The sequence below is a fragment of the Conger conger genome, chromosome 4, assembly GCF_963514075.1.
Source record: "Conger conger chromosome 4, fConCon1.1, whole genome shotgun sequence".
Lineage (NCBI taxonomy): Eukaryota > Metazoa > Chordata > Actinopteri > Anguilliformes > Congridae > Conger > Conger conger.
Window position 1 is genome coordinate 38,483,722 of NC_083763.1, and position 14,602 is coordinate 38,498,323.

The 14,602-nt window shown below is 39.5% G+C and overlaps 1 protein-coding gene across 1 annotated transcript in view; it reads left to right on the plus strand.

Annotated features, from left to right (window-relative positions):
• Nucleotides 1-14,602, plus strand: part of LOC133127234 (cilia- and flagella-associated protein 44) — a 192,887-nt gene that overhangs the window by 131,539 nt on the left and 46,746 nt on the right. The window contains exons 24-25 of the mRNA XM_061239961.1: nt 7,780-7,957; nt 13,810-14,268. Coding sequence (XP_061095945.1) covers nt 7,780-7,957; nt 13,810-14,268 — 637 coding nt within the window. The remainder of the gene's footprint in view (nt 1-7,779; nt 7,958-13,809; nt 14,269-14,602) is intronic.

Genomic DNA, 14,602 nt, shown 5'->3' on the forward strand with positions numbered 1-14,602 from the left:
CAAAAGTTTTAGGAAGATGTGAAGAAATGCTGTAAAATAAGAGTGCTTTCAAAAATAGAAATGTTAATAGTTTATTTTTATCAATTAACAAAATGCATGAACAGAAGGAGTGAATGAACAGAAGAAAAATTTAAATCAAATCAATAATTGGTGTGACCACCCTTTGCCTTCAAAACAGCCTCAATTCTTCTAGGTATACTTGCACACAGTTTTTGAAGAAACTCGGCAGGTTGGTTGTTCCAAACTGTTGGAGAACTAGCTACAGTTCTTCTGTGGATTTAGGCAGCCTCAAATGCTTCTGTCTCTTCATGTAATCCCAGGCAGAGTCGATGATGTTGAGATCAGGGCTGTGTGGGGCCCATACCATCACTTCCAGGGGCCTCATTTATAAAACTGTGCTTAGGATTCACATCAAAAGGTTGCGTAAGCATGAAACCTAGGACGTGCGTACGCAAGAAAATATTCTGATTTATAAAACAGTGCATATGCACGTCCCACGCCAGTTTTCCTTTATAAATCACAATCAACTCTAAGTGTGGCGCAACTTTGCCAGCTTCATGTCCCGCCCACAGTTGCCTATAAATAGGCAGTGAAACACCCCTAATGAATATGCATTTCACGTAGACGACAATGGCAAACGCTGAAAAGAAGGCCAAGAAAAGGGATTTCAGCCATTTGATTGCCTCTGAAAAGCTACAGGTGTGGGAATTATCCTGATTGATTGTAAATGACGAACAGTTCTGCACAACGAATGTGATGATGACGATGATAATAATAATTATAATAATAATAATACACGTTATTTGTCTAGCACCATTGAAAACACAGTTACAAAATTAAGAGATAAAACGAACAAAAATGTATAACAATAAACACATTATAAAACATAATATATGAATATGATAACAATATATGAAACTATGCTCGTATCTGCCCGACTGACGCATTGTAAACGGCATCAGTGCAGCGCAATTTGTCCGACTGTTCACCATATTATTTATGAGAATACATTTAATAACATGAAGTATTGTTTAACAATTCGTCTACATATTTGAGGGATTATTTTACATCTCCGTTTATATTTATCATCCTAAATCATATTTTTTGGGCACTCCAGGGAGCATCAATCAAACAGCTGTTCGTTTATTCGTTGTAAGAGAGGCTTTTATCCGTTTTTGCAAATTAACTCTTCGTATATGATATGTGAGAGGTAATATTTCATTACATTACATTACATTGCATGGCATTTAGCAGACGCTCTTATCCAGAGCGACGTACAACAAAGTGCAAATTAAACACAAGAACTAGTGCAAAGAGGACCTGAGAGGACAGTATAGTTCCGAGTCCTAGTGTAAACATGCAGTAAATCAGAACCCTTTAAGAGTACAATCAACAACAATAAATTTCGATTTATTTTACACAGTGGTATCTGTCGTATATCATTTTCGACTTCTCTCGTCGCCAAATGTTGTGTTGCACTTAGGAAGGGAGAGAACCCGTATAGCGAGATTCAACAATACAACACTTTAATAAGTATATCAGGGACGACGCACGTCCTCACAGCAGCCATACCCAGCCACAACTCCCGGCAAATCTTTATACCTTTTTACATCCTGTTTCACTTCCCGTTTTCCTGGTCTTACGTGACGAGCATTAAAGGCACAGTTTCTCATTTCTCCAGTTAATGTGCGTACGCATGGGTCAGAGTTTCCGTGGAGAACCGCACATTTTCCCGTCAAGTTCGTTTTTTATAAATGCCAAAGTTTGCTTAGAAAGTGGCGTACGCATTCTTTTGTGCCTACGCAACGTTTATAAATGAGGCCCCAGGACTCCTTCTTTACACTGAAGATAGTTCTTAATGACATTGGCTGTATGTTTGGGGTCGTTGTCCTGCTGCAGAATAAATTTGGGGCCAATCAGATGCCTCCCTGATCGTATTGCAAGATGGATAAATACCTGCCTGTACTTCTCCGCATTGAGGAGACCATTAATTCTGACCAAACCCCCAACTCCATTTGCAGAAATGCAGCCCCAAACTTGCAAGGAACCTCCACCATGGTTCACTGTTGCCTGCAGACACTCATTGTTGTATCGCTCTCCAGCCCTTCGACGAACAAACTGTCTTCTGCTACAGCTAAATATTTCACATTTTGACTCATCAGTCCAGAGCACCTGCTGCCATTTTTCTGCACCCCAGTTCCTGTGTTTTCCTGCATAGTTGAGTCGCTTGACCTTGTTTCCACATCAGAAGTATGGCTTTTTGGCCGCAATTCTTCCATGAAGACCATACAAATAACCCAAAATCTTCCGATTGCGATGGTAAGAATGATGTGTCTTTCATCTGCTGTACTAAGTTTCCTTAGCTGACCACTGCGTCTACGGTCCTCAACGTTCTTTGTGCTTAGACAGCACATCTGGAAACCCCTGTCTGCCTTGAAATTTCTGAATGGGAGTGACCTTGCTGATGCAGTATAAGTACCTTGTGTCTTGTTGCTTGTTGCTCTTGGTATATGACTTCTGACATTAAACTGTCTTCAGCAACCTCACCTTGGAAGCAGAGATTGGCTGTTCCTCACCCAGTTTTAACCCTCCTACACAGCTGTTTCTGTTTCAGTTAATGATTGTGTTTCAGTCTACATATTCAATTGATGATCGTTAGCTCCTGTTTGGTATAATTGTTTAATCACACACCTGACTATATGCCTCCAAAATCACTTTGTGCAAGTGTACCTAGAAGAATTTATGCTGGTTTGAAGGCAAAGGGTGGTCACAGCAAATATTGATTAGATTTAGATTTTTCTTCTGTTCACTCACTTTGCATTTTGCTAATTGATAAAAATAAATTATTAACCGTTTTTTTACAGGTTTTTTAATGTTAACCACTCACTAGAAAGATATTCTTTAATAGTGGTGTGTTTATATATCCTTAAATAAGCAAACTTGTCTCGGTCATGGTTATTATGTGGTTATTTCTTTGTGCAATATGAGATCATGCTAAATTTAAATTTTCCGTGTGTCTATTTTACAGGAAAAAGATTAGTATGTGTTTTGACAGCATTCAAAACTACTATTTGTGTGATTCTAGAGCAATTTACAACTAACATATGATTCTGACCTACTTACTGTTGCCATATTGTTGTAGCTGAGTTTGTGCTGAATACAAAGACATGAAACACTTTGGAATCACTGTATATAAAGTTGATTAAAATGACACAAATTTCAGAGCATGGCATAGTCACCTCATTTTGCCCTCAGACACCAGAGGGTTAATAAATGGAAAAAAACAACAGACCCTCGATCACAATGAAAAGAAGTCCGACTTAATTTTTTTATCTTTGTTTTTTTTTTACTTCGGGCAATGCTGCTATGGCAAGCTGGAAAGAAAAAACTTTATATGCTCACGCAACCCTACAAAAGTTTCATCACATGCAGTCCCATGTAATTCCAATGGAGGGAAGAAGGGTGAAATTGATGTAGGATCAGATAGATGCATTTTTCAATATGGCGAGTGGTATTCTTTAAAAAAAAAAATCTGTCCTGGAGCACCCGTTAAGACGTGATCATGAACACAACTACATCCCAACATATTTAAATAACAAAACAATGCACCCCCCGGCCCAATGAGCTTACAAAATTTCAATTTTCATTCAAAATTTTAATTTTTGAATACAATTAACTTATTATCTGCTTATGTAAGTACACGTCATATTATGAAATATTACGTTTTTATAGACAAGTTTATTAGGGAGGGCAAAGTGGAGCTTCAGAATATAGACCTCTGTGTGTGCACGTGAGTTCGCCAATACATTTCTCACAGAAAACGTAATTTGTCCACTTTTTTACTTCACAGTAGAGGTGATCAAACTTACAATAACTAAGTGCTAGCGTGTTCTAAGCCTTTACTGGTCCCTGTACGATTTTAGCATGATGTAGCTAGCATATGCGAATAGCACAAAGCCATACAATTTGCTTTTTAAGGGCACTTGGTCATTCGAACGATATAAATAAAAGCATTCGATTACGTTCAATGGCACCGACAATTTCTGTCGCACCGTCCATAAATGGCAAAAGTCCCACCATAGGATTGTTTTAAACCTTTAAAAGTTATACATTTTCTGAATCGTCATTAATTTCTCTTGGCCGCTATTGGTGATTCCGCGTGATCAGAGAGTTCAGTTGCTATGTAAATTACGTTAGAAGGGTACAACACGGTTATTTGCTACTTAAACGTAGGCGCACGCTCGAGAGCGTTAACATGATTGAAGTCTGACATGTCTATTGTCAAAATCCAGTGAAACTATTAAAAAGTAACCAGGGACTTTAGACTTATAAGGCTGGACTACCGAGTATCCAGCGAAAATATTGACCTAGTCACACTTTTGACAGTTCGAACTGCCACCAACTGCCATGTATGAGCGCGTGAAAACCAGTAAATGCAATTGTTGGAATGCTGGTAAAATGAGCGCTTAAAGGCCACAAAATAATCATTACATCACATTAAAATTCCACCTAAGCAGAATTATTGTCCACAACACGTAAATTTAAGGTTAAACTGAGATTTTAATCGTAATATTCATGTTGATTTCCGGAAATACATTTTTCGGTTGAAAGGATTTTTAATCGTGAAAAAACTGGTTTAAGAAGGTGGGTTTAATGTTGTGGTTGACTGGTGTATGTTATACACTATATTTACTGATTACAGACATCTTTATATCAGTGGTCACTGTAATGCAGTATTCTGCATTATATAGGCAGGGAAAAAATAAAAAATGCAAATAAAAATGTATCTTGTGTTCCAAACAAGCAGATATTTTGAGGATAACTTTGTTGTATTAAAAGGTGCTGATTTGAGAAGCTACAGACTGACGACATTGCTGCCACACACACACTCAGACTGACCCTGTGGACATCACTGAATATGTTTCTGAGCCGATCAGCTTTCGGCATCTAGCATCTGTTGTAGTTAGTATCATAATATTTACATGGTTCTGGGTAGAAAGTTATAGAAAGTACAGTGCATGCATCTGTTTCATCTCTTCTCTTTTTGCGCTAGTTTAGTGACCTAGCTAACTAGTTAAAAAATCCACTTGCAATGGCACAAGCCAAACAGTAGCTGAAAGTTTTGCAAAATCAGCCATCGCAATGCTTCTGGACAATTACTGTAACTTCAACTATTTCATTTTAAAATAGAAACTAATACAATTTAAAATAAAAATCTATTCAATCACAAATTGTACAAATGTTCTCTGCTGTGATTTGATTGTACAGTTGTCTGAACATCGATTCTTATGGCTGCTATCATTAGTTCAGATATACACTATGTACACTGTAGTTTGGCAGTGATTACTTTTAGTTTCTTTTACAGAAAATTAATTACTAGAAAGTATATACATAATTGTTTCAAAATACTTACCTAATTGATTTCTAGAAATTAATCAACTCCTGCGGTCCTATTTGGTTGTTGATTCAAAGAGAATATATAATTGAATCCTCAGCAACACCTGCCCAGTGGTACATGTTGTTTGAAGTAGACCACCATAGTTACAGTACCCATAGAAGGTATTAATGCATTGTGTGTTGGAAGCCTTGTCAGTGCATAGGTCAAATAATGTTCTCGTTACTACTGTGAATTTCCTGTCTTTTTCGGCTTTTGTCAATCATTATCTCTTCTTTAAAACATAGTTTTTGGGTTGAATTCAATGTAAATTCCTACACAGGGTACACTACACTCAACATAAAATGCACAAACTGGGATTTGTGCATTTTATATATGACATTTGCACACACTGTACACGAAACACCACAGATGACTATGTAGGAGTCCTCGCACGGGCTCCAAATTATGTAGGGTCCTCGCACAGGCCGCCAAATAACGTAGGGATTTTACTCTCTACGAAACCGGGGCGCCAGTTAATGTTATGTAGCAGTATAACTGCGAAAAGTAATCAGTCTCATAAAATTACTGTTATCAGAAATATCTAACCACAAATTTAGTATTTTAATTAATAATTAAAATAACCAATATTAATGATTAAACATACCGATAACCTGAAGGTTGGAAGTTCTTCGAAAGACTGCTTTAACTCGCCTCTCATGTCTATGCGATTCCAAAACGGACACCGGGGTTTAATAAAATATATTTATTAAACAAACATACAAGCACATAACAGAAACTAACGGAAATTTAGTTGGGTAAATTAGTAGGTTAAATTAGGGTGTGTGTGAAAAGTGGGAGTAGCTAGCTTGAGTAAGCTAGAGTTCTGGGTGTGGTAATGAGTTAGAGTTAGCTGTGAGAAGGGACTATTTGCGTAGTTTTACTCTATATATGCGCAAAAGACGGCGAATCAATTCACGCACATATATATGTAGCTAACCAAACACATTACAATGGTAGGATGGTAAATATTGAAACACAGATTCACAAAAACAGTTAAGACTAAACTAAACACTGGCTATGCCTGAATGTTTGTTCTCTTACTGAGTCCATACGCATTGGATCCAAAAGACGTGCTGTCCTTATAGGAGCCGCGATGGTGCTGTGAATGCGTGTCCTGGAGAGAAGCGCAGGCTGGGGCGTCCTAGCCTCGCGTTGTCGTCTGGTCCACTCGGTTGCTGGAAGGATGTTCGTTGCAGTTGTTCTTTGGTGAGCTTTGCAGGGGTAAACTGATGTAGCGTTCCGCGTACACCAGTTTCCACTTGCTATAGGCCACGATGTGTGTCCGTAGGCCTGGTAGTGCGCTGTGCAACATTCAGCCTCTGTCCGAGTCTCGGAGCAGATGAGCTGAAGCGAATGGCCAAAAAGGGTACGTCGAAGAGAAGAAGCAGAAGAAGCAGAAGAGATGAAGCGGAAGAGCGAGATCCCAAGAACGTGTCTTGCTCTTATACGGGAAAGTTTATTGCTCCTGCCATTACGGGATTGGCTGAACCAAGTTAGACGTCATTCATGGTGGACGTCGCAGAACTTTCCTGTGGGAATGTGGAAGTTGTAAACCCTACAACTACCACCATGCCACCTGGCTCTGCCCATCCATTCAATCATTCTGGACAAACGTTACACTAAACGTTACGCTATCCTCCAGTCTGGGTCATAGCATTCCAGTCTCCCCATCTATATGCCTCTTAGGAGACCTTTCCGTAGTTGAACCACCACTCAGCCATACACAGCAACTTTGATCACCTTAACAATCACTAAGAAAACCATTCTGCTCAATTGGAAAACAGACACAACCTCTCAATGGCGCAGTGGCTCCACCTACTATCAGAACACATTACATTGGAAAGACTGAAGGCAATAACAAACCATCAAGTTGACCTCTTTTATCATCACTGGCCCCATTCATCAGTTTTACCCCCCCTACAAGATACCCCACCACCGCATGAAGATAAACTGTACATTATGCACTAACCCACTCATCCATCCACAGTCACATATAAGAATGCCCAAAAATATCAAACACCATCCAGCTGGTGAAGTCAATGCCTCTATCCACAGTCCAACTGCAGATCAAAAACTCCACCCCACTATGACCTGCTATTCCTTGTAAAGATAGCCCATAACTTTCTGTGCTCTTCCTAGTGGGATGAACCTCTATGACCATGATAATAACACTATTGTTTAATGTGTTTCATGGTAATATCACTATAGTACTATCAGAGAGGTGATGATTTCAACTATTACTTTATTACTGTTGTATGTATATATATCAATAATACATTTTTAAAATGCTTGTTTTTTGGTGTATTTTTGTATGTCATTAGTGTGTGCTATTGTGTTGGCAGCTTTGCTTCGAAGCCAAATGAGAACTATGAGGACCCTGATGATGTGCGAGCTCTGCTGCTGGCAATAGAGAACATGGGTGATTTTAAGCTGAAGACAGCCAAGGACTTCACTGTCCCAGAGCAGCTGAGAATGAACACAGAGAGAAAGAAATCACAGCTGGTGATCCTGGAAGAGGAGGTGAGTCATACCCCCATGCCCCCTAACCCCTTACATTAGAACTGGGGAACCGTGCTCAGAGGACAGTACTTGGATGCCATCCTTAGATTTCAGTTGATTAAAATTTGCTGTCAATTATTTAATTTTGTCAATCATTAATGTCATACATTTAGTGGTTCCGTGTTTCATTTCACATTTTGCCTCTACGGCAAGAATGCTGCCAGCCGGGAAAGTATCATTTCCTGCCAGGTTCTGACAGTAGGGGGCAGCCGGTTGGGGTTGCATTTCGACCTGTAACAGGCAGAGCAAGATGCCCATAATCCGTAGGGGTTTAGGGTCTGTTTTTTGCACAACCACCACTATGTGGCAAATGTTAATCACTGTCAGTGTAGCTGTGGGGCAAAACATTTCCAGTGACATCACTGGACATGTTTGGCTTGAATATCGAGCCTGTGTTACCCAGAAGGTAATGGGCGCGCAAACTCCACCATTGAATGCAGAGACTGGTTTACGGATGGCCACCCATGCAGGCGATCACAACACTCCAACGAAAATACGTTATACAGGCATACAGATATCCCGGAACCTAATTGGCTAGCCTAAGCAATATGAGGACAGCTCTGACTTTGCAGCTCTGACTTTGCCGAGTTGTGGCATGGCACCACTGCAGCAATCAATATCAGCAATCGCCATCAGCCATCATTTTGACATTTATCACAGCCATCGGCATCATCAGTACATCTGACACTGTTGTGTTTTGCTAGCTCACTTTACATTGGATGTCGACAGCTATGATGTTTTCACTCATTAGATTAGATGCTCTGCTTCAGTTGTAACCAGCTAATTTAGCTAGCTAACTAGCTAGCTCCAATCTCTCATAATTATTTGGAGAGACTGGGGCTAAGTTAGCTCACTAGCTAGCTAAATTACAGACTGTGATGACATAGCTGTTAGAGGACGAGCTTTTCGCTTTTCGAGCTCTTCCTCCGCTGTCTGTCTCTCTAACTCACCCAATTCTTCCTCTTTAAATTCCGGTTAAAAACTTTAAGGTTGTATTTCCTTGTCAAGCAAGCTCACTAGCTAGCTACATTAACATTACAAACTGAACAAACAAATCAAGCCAATGGCAATCACCCACACATTCAGCACAATCCCAGTACCTAGCTAGCTGGCTATTAAACACATTTAAAAGTGAATGACTAAATGACAAAAATCACTAGAAGAAAGAAAAATGTACAAAATGTACTACATTACCTCCAGCTAAAATAATGTCCATGTCCACAAAATGGTGGCTGCATCCTTCGTCTTTGATTTTTAAAAATATGATGTTACATTTATAAAATTTATATGATGTTGTTATTGTGGATTATTTAGTGATATTCTGTCTCTCAATGTTAAAATGTACCTATGATTAAGATTCTACACAGTTCCATTCTTTGTAAGTGGGCAAACCTACAAAATCAGCAAGGGATCAAATAATTATTGCTCCCACTATATATCCTTAATCTACAATCTGAACAAGTTCACATGCCCAAGAGAGATGTGAGAAAAATAGCCGCCTGTAGTAGTTTTTACTGATCTAAGGGGGAGGAACTGGCCTATCATGAAATAGTGTTAACTTTATGTTCACGGTGTGAATGGGAGCAATATTTATCTAGAAAGCAACAAATAACTGCTTCACGTCCGTGTTCGGTATACCGTGTTGGCTCACGATGGTCCGAACACCTATTCATTCTGTTAAGCAGACTGTTCGGTTCGTAGTCTCTTGTTAGCGATCCCACCATACTTTTACAGTGTTACAGTGTTATCACCATTACCATGTCACACGAGATACAAGTTGAGAGATATTTGTGTGCGGATATTCAATTCAATTCAATTAAATTTATCTTGTATAGCACTTTCCACAGAAGACTCACAAATACATGTTACAGAGTGAATTAAACATTGCAGCCCTAAGCCTCCAATAGCATATGAGGTAAACGACTCCATTGGGAGAGAAAAACCCTCAAACAGTGATGAGATATCCTCCATAAAACACATTTGTGAATCATCTCTTATGTGTGGATCATGTTAAGCACATTTGTGAATACTGAGACTAACCTCTCTCCATACTGACAGGCTCATCAAAGACTTAAACCTTGCAATGTAGGTCCACCAAAACAAACTCCACCCCAGCCCTACCCAGTATTAGTGAGTGTATATCTGTATACACTGATCTGAATTTGAATTTACTTAAAGCTCTATATTCAAAGACAAATATTAATTTGACCTAAATCAATACATAGTGATGTTTAAATGTTTTGTCATGTTCATACTGTTTGTTGCCTGCTATTCATAATTAGTATGTGTCCTACTCCAACGTACATGTACTGCAATTCATTTTTAGTACTAAGTATTTTGTCTTTAAACTCCTAAGACCTGGCGTACACATGCGTGGACTCCACATTTTGGTCTGTACAACCATAATACTTCATTCTTAAGACCGAGAGTCCACATATGTGGACATCATTTTTCTCAAAAACTACATCATGTCAAAAGATGATGCTTAGTTTTTATACTTATCAGGTCCCAATAAGCCAAAATAGCAAAGAGAAATTAAAAATGCATACCAAAAAAGAGTGCGGGTCTTAAAGGAGGTGAGGTTAAAGGATTAATAGTGGTTGGTCACACTTTGTAGGTTTTTATATGCTATTTGCACAAGAGTGCATTGAAGAAACACAATGAAAGTATTAAATATATCTGTTCTTTAGTTTTGGAGAAATAGGCATGTTAAATGTATTGTCCTATTTTAAAGTGCTTGAGAATGTGAACCACAAGGATAACTACTCCCCTATCGACACATTTTGTGCCACTAGCCTACAGGCAAGACAATGCAAATATTTGACTAACACTGGGTTCATTTAAATTAGAGTGCCTTTTAAGGACTATCAGACAATTTCTGGTAATATTAATTTAGTTTGCTTTCATAAGGACCTTATAGTTGTGCTTTTATCTTAACTTGGCTAGCTAGCTAGCAAAAATTATTATTGGATAAGTCAGCGTCCTTACCTTAGCTATCGATAGTTATACTAAATTAGCTAGCTAAAATTCAGTCTCCCAAGATGAATGCGTATCATTGAGGTAGCTATGGTAACAAACAACAATGTGTAGGAAGTGGGGGCACGTTCTGTCAATTATAGCTAAGTTCTCATTACCATGCCCAGACAGTTTGGGTGAACTTTTATAGTTGGAAATTTAGACTTAGAAAAATAAGTTTTAAGATACATTTAAATAACTGAATAATATATATTTGTTTTGTTGTTGCATGAAGACAACTGGCAAGTATCACATCCAACCACCATGTTAATGTGGTGAAGATGAAAATGAGTGTTTGGAGTAATACAATTGTTTATAATTTAAGTAATATTAGTGGTTCCATGACATTTAGAACTCTTATACTTAACTCTGCCAACAGAGATATGCAAAGTATTGGCTTGTGGACTGCCTATTGTAAGTGGACACGTTGTAATGTCAGTCACGGTATATTTATGTAATTACTGGGAAAATAAATAACCATTTTCTTTGATTATTATTCTGTGTTTATTACTGAGATATAGTATTGAGAAATTGCATCTTACATTGTTTTAGATGCAATTTTCTATTTCAATTTCCGACAATTTTGAATCAAAGCTGACTATAATTTTTGCATGTCCATTTTTTGTAATGTCAGTCACGTGACGAACTTCAACCACAGCACAAAGAAGCTCATAGCTAAAGATGAATTGACAATATTTCCATGTCAAACAAGGGCGTAGTATAGTTAGCCAAAACCTTGAAACTTAATAATAAATACAGTGGCAGCTGTAGAATAATACTTGTCACAAAACTCTCCAATTTGTAATGTCAGTCACAACTGATTCACCCTTGAGGCTTCATCTGGCTCATCTTCATCTCTCCAGGGTTAGATATAAAAATTCCTCATTTACACTACAGAAAGCCTTTTCTGCATCAAGGCTGATGAAGGCTGCAGACCTGCCTTCCTTTTTAATCTTATCTACTATATGTAAGGTTCTTCTAATGTTATCTTGTTTGCCATCCTATTACAAATTTAGTCTGGTCTTCGTCAATCTGGTATGAATTTCTCAAATCCTTTTCTAGTAATTAAGGTGAATATTTTGTAGTCCACATTTAATATTGATATGGGTCTATAGCTACTACATTCTTCCTTATCTTTGTTTTCTTTTGAAATAACTGAGATTATTGCCTCATTCTAGGATGGGATTTTGTCCTTCCTTTTTTATCCGATTAAAAGCTCTTAATAGTAGCGGGCTAAGCTTGAAGGTATAAACATTTTATACCACTCTGTGTTTTTAATCTTCCAATTGCCTTTTTGAGTTCCTTGGGAAATTTCTGCTATAAACGCCTCATTTTGACTCCGATCTGTGGTAAATGTAATGATTCAAGTCTATCTCCGCCAAATCGGTTTGCTCGTAAAGTTCTTTATAATATTCCTTTTTTTTTTTTTTTTTTTTAGATTTTTCCCTTTTTCTCCCAATTTGGTAGCCAATTGTACCTTGTCTGATTCAATTGGAGGTAGTCGTATTAGATGTACTGCCCGTACCCCGTCCCTCCGCGGCCCGAATGAGAGCGACACGCCTTCTTCAAGCCGTCTCGTCTCGTGCCGTTGCCGTGATTCTGAGGCGCCCAAGGTGCTTATTGTGCAGCGATCTAATAACCCTGCCAAGTCCCTCCCTCTGGAGCAGCGAGCCAATTATTGCTGCCCCACGTGAGCCGGCCAAACTTGGCTTTTGGCAGGACCGAGAATCGAACCCCGGTCCCCGGTGTGCAACTGCAGCAAACTGCAACCGCAAGTCTGCTGCGTCTTAGCCTGTTGCGCCACCGCGGCTCCCTTTATAATATTCCTGAAAGATACATCTCGACTCCAAGTCATTCACTTTATCAACCAGTTTCCTTTGTTCTTTCATTGTTTGTTGAAGTGCCTGGCTTGCCGCTGTGCTCCAAGTTTCCAGCTCTTCAATTCCTGCAGTTACGTCAAATAGCCTTGCTTCTTGTGCCTTCATTTCCTGTTTGTTTGCTGTGAGTTTTTGATCAATCTTCTGCTGAAAGTTATTATATCCTGTTATGTCTGATATCTATATATAGCAGGCACTGAATTCTGGGAGAGGTGGGATGTCTGACACAAACTCGCCGAAACAACAGGGAAATTATTAGCCAATAGAATGACCTGCATAGACTCTGAAAATGGCATAGACTGCATTATTTTCCATGACAAACATATTCTGCATGGATGAATGGATGAATTAGGAATGCCGTTTTCTTTAGTGAGAGATGGTTTCACATTCTTCTTGTCTCTTGTCCAAATTCTGTGAAATTGTTCACATTTGCTACCTGGTGGTGGTTGTGCAAATAAGTAGTTTCTGTGGAAAAACAAAAAATATATGCAAATTTGCCGCTGCCCGGCAGATCTCCCAAGGGACAGAATGCCAAATGAAACACGAAACCACTGTATTCAGCTGGGGCAAACACTAGAATCAGTTAGGGCACTCCAGGAGCAAAGATCCCTGCTCCTGCAGCAGACCTAACTCCTTATGCTCTCATTTCTCAACTTTTACCTCTATGCACTGGGATCCCCCACACCCTGCACCTTCCCAATTTTACACTGACCCCTTACATCATTACACCTTGACCTACACCACCTTTCTCTCCTGAGTGGGGATGTACCATTTACATCCCCACTCAGCCCTGTCCCCTCAGTCCTTACATAACCTTCCCCATGTATTATGATGATGATGGCGATAGTTATAAGAACAGGGATGAAGATCAGGATGTAATGTTGATGATGTTGTTGATGGTGATGACATGATGCCACACAGATTCATGAGAGAAAGCTGAAGATGAATGTGCGAATCATGACATTGCGGAATGAGAAGATACAGTTGATCTCCCAGCTGGAACAGAGGATGGAGCAGCTTTTGGCAGTGCAGGCCCAGCTTACTCCAGATAGGTGCTGCCAATGCCCAACTCTGCCTACCCTGCAGCCAGAAGAAATCCCAGAAAAAAGGCTACAGTACACACATAGCACCCTGCAGCGTTTTGCTGCCCTCTGCACACAGTGGAACCACAAAGGTGCAACAGAGCGCGGACCAGAGGAGCCATGTCTGCTCAACCTGATGCAGAAGGACAGCAATGATCCCACCGAAACAAGCCCAGCACTGCCCAGAACCTCTGCACAACCACAGCCGAAGCCCTGTGAGCTCACAGAGCTGGAGGAAGAGATGAACCAAGTGCAGGAGATCAGATTGCTCTACCAGCAGGATGACCTGCTGTCACAGGTGGGAGCAGTGTGTGTATGTGTACGAGTGTCTGCGTGCCCACGTGCATGGGTGCGTGCATGTTCCTGCATGTGTTAATGTAACATGGAGGTTTAAAACCATCTGGAAAATCACTGAAGAAAGAAATTGTGTGCCAAATTTTAATGGGGATTTTAGAGATGGTTTCCTACTGCCCTGGTGACAGTCTATAGACTAGACTGGCCCTTACTCTGGCTGAATTTTCAGAATTTCTCTCTCACTTAGTTATAAGATATGATAAAGTGATGATGTTAGGTGACTTTAACTTTGAAATTATAGTTGATCCTGTTGCATCTGCCTTCATGTATATTTTAGA